Source organism: Penicillium alfredii (genome assembly GCF_028826965.1).
Source record: "Penicillium alfredii strain IBT 34128 chromosome Unknown utg000009l_segment0_segment0, whole genome shotgun sequence".
Taxonomy (NCBI): domain Eukaryota; kingdom Fungi; phylum Ascomycota; class Eurotiomycetes; order Eurotiales; family Aspergillaceae; genus Penicillium; species Penicillium alfredii.
In genome coordinates, this window is record NW_026622706.1 from 3,794,398 (window position 1) to 3,808,346 (window position 13,949).

General features: G+C 50.5%; 5 protein-coding genes across 5 annotated transcripts; 3 read left to right on the forward strand and 2 right to left on the reverse strand.

Moving 5' to 3' along the window:
* Positions 1-253: 253 nt before the first annotated feature.
* Positions 254-2,829, reverse strand: NUU61_007357 (uncharacterized protein; the record flags this gene model as incomplete). The annotated part of the gene is made up of 3 exons (XM_056657882.1): positions 254-381; positions 446-2,416; positions 2,487-2,829. The coding sequence occupies 3 exons, from the start codon at positions 2,827-2,829 to the stop codon at positions 254-256; spliced, it is 2,442 nt and encodes an 813-aa protein (XP_056510682.1).
* Positions 2,830-5,962: 3,133 nt separating this feature from the next.
* Positions 5,963-6,849, forward strand: NUU61_007358 (uncharacterized protein; the record flags this gene model as incomplete). Its single annotated transcript, XM_056657883.1, has 2 exons — positions 5,963-6,396; positions 6,489-6,849. The coding sequence occupies 2 exons, from the start codon at positions 5,963-5,965 to the stop codon at positions 6,847-6,849; spliced, it is 795 nt and encodes a 264-aa protein (XP_056510683.1).
* A 647-nt stretch (positions 6,850-7,496) lies between these two features.
* NUU61_007359 (uncharacterized protein) lies at positions 7,497-7,982 on the forward strand (the record flags this gene model as incomplete). The annotated part of the gene is made up of 3 exons (XM_056657884.1): positions 7,497-7,534; positions 7,599-7,783; positions 7,855-7,982. The coding sequence occupies 3 exons, from the start codon at positions 7,497-7,499 to the stop codon at positions 7,980-7,982; spliced, it is 351 nt and encodes a 116-aa protein (XP_056510684.1).
* Positions 7,983-9,180: 1,198 nt separating this feature from the next.
* NUU61_007360 (SNAP receptor SNC2) lies at positions 9,181-9,811 on the forward strand (the record flags this gene model as incomplete). The annotated part of the gene is made up of 3 exons (XM_056657885.1): positions 9,181-9,294; positions 9,460-9,688; positions 9,789-9,811. 3 exons carry the CDS (start codon positions 9,181-9,183, stop codon positions 9,809-9,811), a joined length of 366 nt encoding a protein of 121 aa, XP_056510685.1.
* Positions 9,812-10,452: 641 nt separating this feature from the next.
* On the reverse strand, positions 10,453-12,826 carry NUU61_007361 (DUF3405 domain-containing protein; the record flags this gene model as incomplete). Its single annotated transcript, XM_056657886.1, has 5 exons — positions 10,453-10,650; positions 10,717-10,761; positions 10,832-12,261; positions 12,326-12,554; positions 12,614-12,826. Coding segments are annotated over 5 exons (2,115 nt in total), but the record flags the coding sequence as incomplete, so codon positions are not given.
* Positions 12,827-13,949: the final 1,123 nt, after the last annotated feature.

A 13,949-nucleotide genomic window follows, 5' to 3' on the forward strand; every position in this document is an offset into this window, starting at 1 on the left:
TTGCACTTGAGCGAAAAACAAAAGCACAAAACAAACGTAGCATCTCATGAAAGAAACAAGAAGAAGATAAAGAAGAAAGAAGAGGATGTCGGAACAGTAAATCGTACAGGCCAGAGCCGGGAAACCCCAACTCTCGAGACCAACACATCAAGCGCCGGTGGCTATTAGGAGGGAGCAAGTAGTATAGAAGCCACTTAGACTGCCTATAAACTCGGGTCGTTGAGAAGTTTAAACAAACACTAAGGAGTACTCGTTACATAACAACACAGTCTCCGTCGCTCTGCTTGCTGACGGCAGAGCGCGAGAGACGGGTCTTCTGCATGCGGCCTCCACCCCTCTTGAGATCCTCGAGACGTTCCCGGGCCTTGGGGAATCCTTGGGCTATAAAGAGAAAAGAGGTTAATATGGGTAGTGATAGATGGGTATACGATTCGCATCCACTCACCTGCTGCACGCCAGTACCATCGTTTTGCATCTTCCAGGTTAGCGGCAATACCAATGCCGACTTCAGTGAAGTATCCCATGGCATACTCGGCCTTGGCCAGACCAGCCGTGGCAGATTTGCGGGCCCACAGGTATGCCTCGGTGTCGTTCTGCTGCAGAATGCCCTCGGACCCGGTTAGGTACCAGCCGCTAAGGGCGAGTTCACTCTGGTGTTCACCCTGGGCCGCAGCTCGCGTGTACCATATAATACTGATGCGGTTGTCGACAGGGCATCCCATTAAGCCATATTCATAAGCGGTACCGAGCCGGAACTGGGAGAATTTGTAACCCAAGTCCGCCGCCTGGTGGAAGAGCTGGCAAGCATACTGTTCATCGCGGACGACGATGTCGTTGCCGCTGGCATTTTGGTACATCAACGCCAGTTCGTGGAGGGCGTGCGGGTTCTCTTCGTCGGCGCGTTCGGCCGCCCGTTTGAGCCACGAGACACCCTCTCGGGGACTGCGGGCCTGCCCTAACAGGCCCTTCAGCGAAATCATGCCCATCTTGTACATGGCCGGAGTATCGCCCAGTGCCGCGGCGCGCTTATACCAGTGAACGGCTTTAAAGGGGTCTCGTTTAGTTCCGCCACCGTCTTCCTGGCCGATCTCGCAGCAGACAGCGACACGGTAGGCGGACTGCGCGTGGCCCTGTTTGGCGGCGGACTGATACAGCTGGAACGCCTCTTTGGGGTCAACTTCCAGTCCTAGTAGACCTTCACCGTAGCAGTCGGCCAAGTAGAACTGCGCATCCGGGTTTGCGATCGACACAAGCTTTTTCACAATCTTATATGCATCCAGTACATACTTTTCCTTGGCCTTGGCTTTAGTTCTAGGGTCGAGTCGGCTGTTGTCACCCACCAGCACCGTAGCTGCCTCGGCCAGTTTCTTGGCGAGAAGAAGCTGTGTCTTTTGGTCTGAGGGATTGCTTCGCACCTGCTGCTGTAGCCGTTGCAGTTCTTCGTGCGTGACAGGCGTGGGTCCCATTTCGCCGGGCGGCATCGGCTGGGGAGCTGCAGGAGCTTGAGCTGGATTTGCAGCATTGGCATATTGTCGTACCGGAGCGGGTCTTGATGATTGATCATGGCCGGGTCGGAAAGGAACTGGATGGTGTGGCAAGGCATCGGGGTTCTGCTGGGGGTCTGACCCCTGGTCCTGTTGGAACGCAGCGACGGGAGAAGGCTCGCCGGGGATATCAAACTGGAAGCCCGCATTCTCGAACTGATTGGGTGTGTTGCCTTTTCGCAAATCGGGATGAGACTGAGAGCGCGGCGCGGGTGTGTCCAGTCCCATCTCATCGATTGGCCCCATCCGCCCAGATGTCGGCATAGCATCGAAATTGGGCATGTCGGGTTCATCATGCGAGTCATAATAGCTATCCAGGAAGTCTTTAGGCGCATATGACACACGGTTGGGTGGATCGGGGGGAGGGGGCATCATCAACGTCGGATCGCGCTCATTTCCGCGGGGCCGCCCTGACCGCAGCCCACCAGCAGTGCTAGGGCGCGGCGGCATGTCACCAATGGCAGGGAGCGGGTAACCAGGGTCTTGATACGTCGATTGTCCCGGGTACAAAGGAGCCCTAGGTGGATCTCCGGACACCGGCATGGTTGCGCTTCGACTCGGAGGTGGCATGAAAGGGCCATTTGGGTCTGTGTACGACCTTTCAGGCCGATCCGGCCTCCCTGCACTCGCGGACCGTACGGGGCCTGCAGGATAATAACCACCTCGGCCCCGGCTCGGTGGTGGCCCGCGCGGGGGCGGATGTCGCATATCCGGTCGCCTTCCATTCGAAGTATGTGGCTGAGGAGGGCCTCGGCCATTGATATCCATGGTGGCCATGCTCTTCTCTAAGCCTCGCGGCGGAGGAGCGCGGCGGTCTTTGGGGGGGAACGAGGGGAACGGATTATCGAGGTTCTCGCCTGGGCCCGGACGGCCTCCCGCTGGAATGTTGTTACTAGCAGTTCGAAGAGGACCGAGGAAAGGGGATGAGTGGATGTGACTTACGAGGCCTTGACCGCTTCTGCGGCGGTGGTCTATCGCGAGGATGTCCGCGTCGACTATCATATCCATTCGGGGGTCGGCCGTAGCCTGGGGCCGGGGGTCCCGGCGGGCGCATCGGTCGTGGTTGGGATCGATACGAGGCCGAAGAGCCAGAGCGCTGGCTGTAAGCCGCATCTTCATAGCCTGCGTCGCCGTACTGATGATCCGCGCCATAACCACCGTCGCCATATCCTTGGCCAAAGTAACCATCTTGTGGGTAGCCCGGGGCTGCGGCTGGGGCAGAGGGCGGATTGTCGTACTGCCTGAGAGGCGGCGGCCTCTGCGCGGGACGTTGCGGATAGGCCATGGCTCAAGGCGAAAGGACCGCGCGCGAGGTCGAGTGGTTCTTCAAAAGGAGGTCTGGAGATTCCACTTTCGCTCTCAGATCGCATGCAAGGGGGGGGTGCTGCAGAAAGTTAGTCGCGACAAATCTCTCCCAAGCCAGGAGGTTGTCGCTCCGTACTGGAGGTTTTCCACACGAGCGAAATCAGCTGAGGGACATGAGACGAGGCAGAATCATCCACGGCTCTAGGGGCGGTCGGGCATGGAAAACGTGACCCTTAAATTACTGTGTCCGTTTGACCCACCCGGAGGTATCCTCTTCGCTGTTTCTCTTGGCGACATCGGGCATTCGAAGAGGGAACGCCTCGAAGTTCCCTGTGCCTGACGATCAGTGCCCTCTATCTCTCTCTCTCTCTCTCTCTCCTCTTACGCAGCCGCGATGTCATCCTATATGTCCCCATGAAACGGCCATGCAATTCCTCTTGGACAACACCCTCAAGGCCCGAGTTCTGAGACCAGACTCTAACGCCACCTAAGCCCAACCCATGGGTCGCAGCCAGCGAATCCGCAGATTCTTCATGCCGCTGATCGGGTGATTAACTGGACCCTGCTGATGGCACTCCACAGATCATGTCATCCACGTGTGTCTCGGGAGAATTCCTTTGCAAGTGGAGTGAGACACTATGGATTTCTCCCAAAGAGGGTCTTGATTCTCAGGTGGAGGTACCCCAGCCGCAGCTACGCCACACTTAACTTAAGACAAGATATCTATAGATCAGTGGATTCCATGTTTTACTCTACACAGATCCATTCTTCTATCGAGATGGGTGGACATACTGGTTGACTTGATGTCATTTTGACTCTTGTCGGAGTGCCTCGTGCCGAAGTGGTTGGCGTCGTAGTAAACACAATAAATGGCATGGTTGTACTTCCATCTTTATGAAAATTGGCATATCTTGCAGCGAATGAAGATAAGGCACCCCAAAACCTGGCATAATCAATTTATCTTCCATTATTTTTTTAATTTATATTTTTAATCATATTGATAGGATTTATTATTAAAGCAGCTATACTATGTTTATATAATTTATACTCCTTTTTCCAATAAGACACGAATTATATATATTGCAAACGGGGTTCTGCTCGAAGGCTGTCTGTCAATGCAGACGGATCGATGTGGGAGGATGCCGGCGAAACCTCAGCAGTTAAGGCAGTCAAACCAGAGAACAGAAAACATCATACATTGCGTAGTGTCCAGATGCTTAATCTACATAATGAATGGATGCAGACCAAGGTCTGCGATGTTAAGCCTGAAAAACCAGGTATCCAGGAGCGGAAAAACTATTAGTCCGGCACCGCCGAAACCCCCACTGCAAGGTATGTATCTTAGTAGGGGCTTATAAAATATGGATATAAGGTCTGCTGCGCGAGCTGAAGTATAGGAAACGAGATCGACAGACTACTACATAGTGTACTTCCAAGGTCACGTGGGTCACATGATTATTTTTTCTTGCATCGAAGAGATTAAATCGTTTTTATAGGTATAGAAGGCGTAAAAATAATTTAAAAATAAATAGGAAAAAAAATAGAAAAAGATAGACCAATAATATAATAAATATATTATTACTACATAAAGACTTTTATCACTTAAGACAGTTATAAGTTAAATATATCATATGATTAGAGGTGTGGTTGAAAATTTGTTATATCGGCGTTGTCCGCGGGGGCCGGTGATTCGAAAATGAATTAGAAAAGCCTTCTGTAAGAAAATGAGGTGCTAATAGCGGAAATCCTGAGGTGTCCCTATCAATGCCCAGAGATTTGGACTTCAGAGATAGCGCCATTTCCGGGGTCGATAGATTACCCTCTAGGCTATAGTATATTGTATCATGGTCATACTATTAAAATTTGTCAACTTTTCCCTACGCAATGTTGTTCTAAGCTCTACTAAAATCTCGACCCATTCCGTCGGTTCTCAAGATCGCTTGAAGGCTTCATGTGAACACGAAGTATTGGCCAGGGTCCACTTTGCGGGGCATTTCTTTTCTTGGCTTATGGTGATCAAGCTGTGGATATATTCGAAGTAGGTGATATAGAGTGTCTTAAGAGGTACTTCCCCTATTATCAAGGCGTCAATAATGAACTATTATCCTTTTTTGTTCCGTAGTGGGTCGATCAGCAGCAGGGCAAAGAACTTGCGGCTGTAAGCGAGCTGCTAGGACAAATTAGAAGTAGGGTATACTAGTCTATTTCCTAGGCGCTATCCCACGGGCGAAGAAAAGGAGCGCACGAACACTATTAATTTCTTGACTCGTGTGTGGATAGTCAGCTAGGCTGCTTCGGTGGTAGTAGCCGAAGATCTTAGCGGGTCAGTAAAGCCTAGATCTCTGCAGTGCTTAGTTTTTATTTTTATTTATATATATATATATTTTGACTGGGACTGAACTAGACGTGCAAAGAAATAAGAATCTTTATATCCTAGCTGTTCTCTCTCTTCATGAGTATCATTCTGCTGTTTATAGAATCTGGTTACACAAGTGCGCATCAAGCTCAAACGCCACAGTCTGATGGTCTGCAGCATTCTCCACAGATGCCATTCCTAGTGGATCATGGAGAAAGCATAGGCCGTTTTTTCGGTCATCCTTCATCCTTGGTGTGTTTCGCTATTGAATCCCCCCTTTAATTGCAAAGCCTATGCTTGATTGCAAATTTAAATCAAGCTGGGTAGATTTGGAAATAAATAATCCACAAACCTACATTGATGGGATCCCACGAAACTGTACCGCAGCAGCCCTCATTATGAAGATCGATCTTGCGACCTTTTTCTTTGCCCTCTTTCTTGGCCTCTTTGTTGGGGCCTCGGAGAAGGTGCTACATCAGACTCGCAGTATTTGGAAACGATCTCACAGACTCGTGAATCCCTATCTGTATATGATCTGGACAGAGTTGGTCGTGAATTTGACATTTTCCATCATCACCTTTCTCTACCTTGGTAATGAGATCCCAAATAGGTAGGCTTTCCCCCCCCCCCTCTATTTTTCCTTTTTCATATTGCAGTCTCTTCTTCGATATTGAGATGTTAACTACGTGTGTGTTTATAGTCTCGGGTTCTTGTTCGGCACTGGTATCGCCTACTTTCCACTACCTTTACGTGTACGATGATTAACGAAGGGTTGATTCCAGTGTTATTATGGTCCATTCAGACGCAGCTCCTCACGCAAATCATTGCCAACCGGGTCGCTTTGATTATGACCTCCCGGCGCCAGGCTCGAATGCTTAAATGGGCTCTGGCCGTCCCGATCACCATCGTCAACATCTCAGTTTTTTGCATTTGGATCCCTGCCCATATGGACAACGCCACCAGCGCCCAGATCAACCTCAACAATATATGGGAACGGGTTGAGAAGGCCTTTTTCCTTATTATCGATCTAGGCCTCAACCTGATCTTCCTGTACCTTGTACGGTCTCGACTCATCAGCGGTGGACTGACTAAGTACTGGCGTCTGTACAATTTCAATGCGGGCATCGTCGTTATATCCACGTGTATGGACGTGTTGCTTCTTGGGTTTTTGAGCTTGCGGAACGCATACGTGTATGTTGCGAGAATTGTCCCCAGAGCCTCCTTCGATTTTTCTTTTTCGTTTCTTTTTGACTGACACGATATGTGCTTGGTGGTATCTCTAGCTATGTCCAATTCGCCCCTGTCGCATATATCATTAAGCTGAATATCGAGCTCACCATGGCCGTCCTGATCTCGAAGGTGGTGCGCAGCAGCTGCAATAACCCACCTGAGGATTGGTATTCGAGCAACCACATCTCCGACCGCTACGCCCATCAGGCGACCTGTACGAGCAACAACGATCACCGAAAGTTCCCCCCTGAAGTTGAGATGGACACGCTGCATGAACTTGACCAGGAATCGCCCAAGGACCTCGATCACCAGCGCCCAGGCATTATGAGAACTATCGTCACAACTGTGCAAGCAGGGGAGGATGATGCCAGTACCGAGGAGTTGGTGGTTAACCCGAAACGCATGACGAGGTGATTCACGATTGACCTGTGGTTGTGGTTGCATGATTTAGTAACCTTGACTTACTACTTCTGTAAATACTAATACATACTATAATCCCCCCTTTTTTTTTCTAATTTCATTTTCTTATTTTCTTTACGTTCTTTATATCTCCCACAGTGATTCTCGAGTCGAGGCACCTTGGTTGTCGAAAACAACTCGGTTGCCCCTGGTTCATTAGGATAGAAGAAGCGTTGCCTTGCGGTTATACATGACTACTATGTCCAGCTGAAAATAGTTATAAGATAAAATATCATGTGTCAAAAAGTTGATTATGTGAGGTTTTGGGGTGCCTCTAGCGAAAATTTTGGGGTGTCCCTATCAACACCCCAGTGCCAATAGTGGAAAACCTGGAGTGCCCTTATCAATACCCTTAGGATAGACATATAGTGTGTCATGATATAGTGAGTTAGGGCTTGTTCCACCACTACCTAAAAGGGAAGAAGGGTGTTATGAACTGCGCCACGTACAGCCACAGCTGCGCCACCCTCCGCAACAAATCAGAGCGAGGATGATTTCGGTGTCTCGGACTCCCATCTGAGCTTCTTCTCTTCAACGTCACTGGGATTTTGTGTCCCTCACGACCCGCTCTCTCCGACTCATCCGGAGACACACATCCAACCATGTCTCGCGCCGGCGTGTGGCTCAAGGTCTTGGGAACGTAAGTGACGTTCCTCGCCCATCCGTCAGGATCCCAGGGCTCATATCCAGTTCCGAATCCGAAGCGGCATTCTCGTTTCCGTCGGTGGCCCCGCCCTCGTCCAGTACATCCGTCCAAGCGACGAGGAGCTCGTCAAGCGATATAATCCGGATCTGCAGAAGCGCAGTGTGGAGCAGGGCGAGCGCCGGGCTCAAGAGTTCGATGAATATGTTCATAAGCTGAAGGAGTGGTCCAAGTCTGATAAGTCGAGTATGTGTTGTGTTTGGGTTCTTACTTTGGGTGATATCATGTGGCTAACGGGTCTTGCTTGGTGGTTTTAGTCTGGTTCGCGGCGCAGGAGCAGCAGGAAATGAAGCGCGCGGAAATGGAGGCCCAGCGCGCGCGGGCTAAAGATGAGGTGCGGGTTCAACGGGAGGAGATGCGGAAGGAGATGCTGGGCGAGAAATGAGGTGTGGCGGTCCAATGAATTGGGTATCTCACGGGGATCATTGCCCAACTGTCGGGAATCGCGCTCACCATTCTGCTCTTCCTTCGTGTCCGTGAGTCGGTCACTCAGTCGGCTGCTTTCCTGCATTCTTTGCTTGGGACAATACCCCAACGACAACCCGGGCGGGCTTTGACCTAGCCTGGTATCCTGGTATGGTATGATTAATCTGGGCTGGACGTTGTACGATATTTTCTGAGGTTTAAAACTCGTGATTGTCTCAGTGAGGCATCCAGTGTACAATTATCCTTAATAGAAGGGCATTTTTCTCTTCATTACTGAGTCTGGAAATATCAAACCGGAGTAATTTGCAGATCAATCGATACTAACTTAGTCTGGTGCCCCCATATTTAGCTTAAAGCACCGAGGAACTCCTAATATAAGTACTGATTGTGGCTTATTCTTTTATTACATTTTACACTATTTTTATTTCAAGGCTCGTGGTGCTGTCAGGCACCCAGTGCATATTGCCCAGAGTGTTACTAAGTTTAGCCACGGTTTCTCAAGCAACTGCGCTCGGTGGACAGGCAGCCACATAACCATTGGCACTCTGAAAGACAAAGAGAAAAACTAAAAGAAAAGGACAGTAAAACTGAATATGAACCGGGGAAGAAATAATACTGTGGAAGTTGGAAATCCATTGGCATGGAGCCAATGGCAGTTTGAAGTAAATTGGGCTTATTTTATTTACTTTCGGCATCATACATCCTCAAACTAGACCCGTCGGATCATGGACTAAACCAATGGTTATTTTAATTAACAGTCGATCAGAACCAACGACCTAGGACCCTTTTCCCGTCTTCCATAATCCACGAACCGGCTGCCTGCGCTGTGCGATCGAGACAGCGCCACAGCTCACGTGACTCTGGGCGAAACCGCCATCGCGGCAAGTCAACTTGTCAGCGTCAATAGACACGCTCCTCTTTCCTGGCTCACTTTTTCCCTTTCGCTTTCCCCTTATCATCGACTTGCATCAAATCGCAGTCTCTCTTCCCCCGGAACTTGTCTTCTGCGTCGATTCCCGTTCTCCAGGCAACGTCTCGTGGTTGGTTGGCTTCGTCAAAACAGTGCGCCCCCCGAGTGCCCAGCCAGCCAGCCTGGTCCGTTCCGACCGTTCACGACCCCTTTTGAAATCCTGAGATTTCCCTCTTCAACGCCCACCATGTCTCACGAACAACCCTATGACCCCTATATTCCCTCTGGCTCCAACGGAGCGCCTGCCTCCGGTGGAGGCAACGCGCAGAATGGCAACCAGCGAACGGCCGCATTGCAAGCGGTGAGTTTCTTTTTTTTTATATCTTCCCATACCTTGAGTTTTTATCCACGATGAAGCCGTGGTCTTTCATTATCCCTGCGGAGGACAGGCCTGGCGGATTCGTTTTTGAGGATGTTGCGGTGGCCGATTCCGGGACATAAGCGCTGACATGCATTTTTCTCACAGCAAATCGACGACACCGTCGGTGTCATGCGCGAAAACATCAACAAGGTTTCGCAGCGTGGCGAGCGCTTGGACTCGCTCCAAGATAAGACCGACAACCTGGCCGTGTCGGCTCAGGGGTTCCGTCACGGCGCCAATCGCGTGCGCAAGCAGATGTGGTGGAAGGATATGAAGATGCGCGTATGCCTGGCCATTTGCGTGATTCTTCTTCTCATCGTGATTATCGTGCCAGGTAAGACAATCCTCGCCGGAAGAAAAAGAAGCAGCAGCAGCTTGCTGGCTTGATTGAGTTTGATTGCGCCGATATAAAGCTAACAGCGACGTGTTTACAGTTGTCCTTACCACCAAGAAATAGGCGACTCATTCCCGTGTTGGTGGATGTGTTTCTTTCGTCTTTTGGGGCATAATGAGAAGGGGAGGGCAAATTGAACCTTGAATTCGTATTGGGAGGATGTGGAATTTCCTTTTTGCTCTTCCACTGTTTCCGAGGTTCTCTCTCCCATGCTGCTCTTACGTTTTCTTCCCAGCCGCTAATACCTCCTGCTGTTTTTTTTGTTCTGGGCGTGTTTTGAATGACCAAATCTCTTTTTTTTTTCACTTTGTCACTGTGTATGCCCGCGACGACACCAGCTGATCCGTCGGGTAAAGATGTAAATGATAGGTTACTTTTCGATGATGCCGTGTTTAAGTATGTTAGCACTTTGACATTCTACCAGAGAGTTTTTAGATTGAGTTTTTAGACAAATGGTCTCGATCCATGCCGGGACCCGTTTATCTACCGAAGTATAAGCATGATCATGGCACCCAGTATACAGTATATTGCCACTCCCTAAGATAGTAATAGCTCCTGTATTCATGGACTTGTGAATTTCTTATTCTTATTCTTATTCTTTCTCTTACACCCCAAGAACGCTATGAAAATGTGTGTCTACAGTACACATGAACAAAAAGAAATAGAAATGGGATGAAATAGGGGAGGAAACCTCACAACACACCCTGCCCCTGCTGGCCAGCAACGTTCGGGGCGATCGGCGTGTCAGGGAACCGCATCCAATCCCACTCCTTCCAATTGAGAGATTCGATGCCCAATGAGAATGTATTGACGGCCTCTCCCGGGATCATGGGTAGATCGGGGTTTTTGATGGCGTGCAGAAGCATGGGCGGGAAGCAGAGGCGGCCGTATTTGGGTTCGTCCTGATCATAGACAAGTTTAGCGGTGCTGAGCAATACCATCTATGGCTTGGGATTTGAGAGACTTACCACGCTGCCGCCGTCATCCCAGTATCTTCCGGGGCGATATTCGGGCTGGAATGATGTCAGTGTCGAAGAATGACAAGGAAGAGAAAGAGCGAAAAGAAAGGAAGCGAATGCATACCCGAATGCCTTGATGTAACAGAATCGGGTCGACCGGGTACCCCATCCATCGCCGGAACAGATCCTCAGCCGTCTGCGTGGAAAACATATAGGTCATTCGGTACCAGAGGTGAATAGATCCCAGATCCCAATTCCAGATACTGTCCGGCTCGCCGTTGATGTTTTCCGGCGGCCCCTTGTTGAAGATGCGGGCCAGCTCCGTTGGCGACCATTTCCCATCCATGTAGATCGGATGCGGCACATGGACCGCCTTGAACCCGTGCAGGAGCGCCCACGATGGAGCCGACAGCTCCGAGCCGAACGCCATGCCATCCAGCTCAGCCTGGTGCATGGCATTGAGAAGCCGGCGCGACACGCGCCACTGCGTAATGGGCGAGGCGCGCCGCGGCGTGTCGCGCGGCAGATTCCACAGCATCCACGGAAACGTCCAGTTCGTCTGGGTCGGATTGAAGATGGGTAGGAATGTGATCAGGTCCGCTTCTTCGCCTACGCCCCATTCGAACTGGTCGTCTTCCGGGTGCGGTACCGGTGGTGAAGGTCCCTGGGGCTGGATGCCCTGCACCGCGACGGGCCCCCAGACTGTCTTCTTGCCTTGCAGGTCTTTGGCAACATTCTGTGTGAACTCCTTCCAGGTCCCGTGCGCACCGGGTGCGTAACAATACGCGTTGCGCTCCCAAAGATGTTTCCGCGGCTGCTGCTTGGCGAACTCGATGGCTTGCTCCAGGAAATGGTACGTGTGACCCATGACGCGGCCGTCGACTTCGAGCTGCCAGTAGTGGTCGAATTCCGGGTACATCTGCGCAAACACCTGCAGCGCCTGCAGGTGCTGGAAGATGGCGCGGTACTCGTTCACGCGCGGGTACCATTGTCGCATCAGCCGCGTGTTGAACAGGACTGTCATGTCGCGGAACTCCGGTGGGATATTTGCCATGGCCCGTTGCACGGCTTCTGGGTCGTGTTCGATATCCAGTTCCTCGTTGTGTACATCCACCAGGAAGAACACTTGGTACTCGGATCCGCTGTGCAGCGAGAGCTCCATAATCAGCGAGCGCATGTACTGCTGGTGGCTCGGGTTCCATTTCATGTCTTCCGATGCCCGCAGGATCACTGCGGACCGCGATTTGTAGGATAAGGAGTCTGGCGGGCTCGCTGGCTGTGGAGGTTTCGGTGAGTTCAACGACATGATGTGTTGGCCGTAGTGCTGGTCCGGCTGTGCTGGGTTGTATCTGCCCGCGTTACGCTCGTAGCACTGCGACTGCAGGGCTCCCCAGTTGACCGCATCCCAGTCGACGTTTCTACGCTTCATGAGACCTGTATGTTCCGGTTCGTTGTCCCCGAATCCGTATGGGCCATAACGACCGTACCGATCTGTGCATACATCAGATCGAAGACCGAGCGCTTCCTGGGATCCAAACACAGGGCGGGGGAATCCTATAGATTGAGAGAAAAGTTAATTATCATTGCATGCCCCTTAAGCAAAGGAAAAAAAGTTTACCTTGTTGAGTTCCCGGATAGACCGACATCATGTCCTCGCTTCTCGTGCGATCTAAGGTTTTCCCACGTGGGCCAGTGCATGGCCGGAAAGTCCCTTGCCATTGCTTGGACCATTCCTTCGAGTTGTATTCCGGGTAGGGGTCAAAGATTGCGGGGGTCGGATACCGGGTGGTATTCGGGCTGCCGATCAAAAAGCGCGTTCCTCCCGAGTAAAACCGGGGCTCCCTGAACTGTAGTTAGAAAAAAAAGATGTAGATCAAAGGCGGGACGAACCAAACACATACGGTACGTCGTTCACTGTGCCCACACCACCCGGCTCGGAGGTTGGATCGTAACTATTGAAATCGCTCGCTGGAATAGCCACATCATCTCGGGGTGGGGTCGGCGCAGCCCTTTCGATCGAGACCGATCCGCCAGGGACTAGACGAAGTTTAAAGAAAAGAACAAAGAAGAAAAGGCTCAAGAAAATGAATTGCCAAGGGAGTCGGCGTAGTCGGCGCATGGTTGGAGAGAGTGTGTCTGAGAGTGAGAGTGTAGATTGAAGGTCAAAAGAGAGAACAAACTTTCTCACAGAAAAGAAAGACCATCATGAAAAAAAAAAAATTGGTTCTTTTAAGCCATTGGCGCCATCTCGGTTCGGACTTATCAACTCCTGAAAGTCCGGGGGGCAAGCATGAAAGGGGACCGAAAACGTCAGGTCCACAGGGCTAGCCGCTAGTTATATGGTTGTATACTTGTATTGTCGCGCCACTCAGTCGAATGCAGCATCTGACTCGTGAAACCAACAATCCTCCAATCCTGTTGGGCCAGGGGAGACACAGACATATGTATGTATGTATGTACTACCCTGGTTATCTGCGTATATGTGCACCTGCTTACTTGCTCTTTATGGAGAAAGCGTAGTGTCGATCCAAGGGAGAAATGGCAAGAATTTACAGTGGAGACAGAGCCTCGCGAGGCTGACTTGACAGGTGTATTCCAGGTTTACTGTAAAAAAAACATTAATGCGCTGATATAGATATTGTACACAATGTACATACAAAGTAATGGCGATGCAGGGCCGCGTCATCCATACAATCGGTTCATACAGAGACACAAAAATAAACCAAACATAATTGGATGTTCCTGATCGGCTGCAACCGACTCATGGAGTTTCAAGGCTGAACTCGGTAAATACCGCAGATCGACTGAGAACTCTCCATGGCCGATCTGGGATGATACTTACAAGGATGTTCTGGATTGCTTTATCATACCAAAAGTATGGTTTGCTATTGTTTCCTACCTGACTCCTAGCAACCTCGACTTTTTTTTTTTTTTTTTTTCATGATCTACGAACACTTTCTGAACCTGGGGATACCCGTGGAAACCCCCGGTCGCTATGACTGGAAAAATCCATATCTTTCCTAACCAAGAAAAAATTCCTGAATCCTCCAATCCTTCCAAGCCTGGCGCCTTAAATCCTCCCAGACAAGTAAAATACCAAAACAGGGGCCAAATAACACCCACGTGCTCTCTGAAGCCCTTGGATCACCTGACTTGATTCTGCCAATTTGCTTTCTCTCCGCCTTTGGCCCATCGCTACCATCATGACCATCGGAAGGACTACCGAAGATATCCCGGTATGA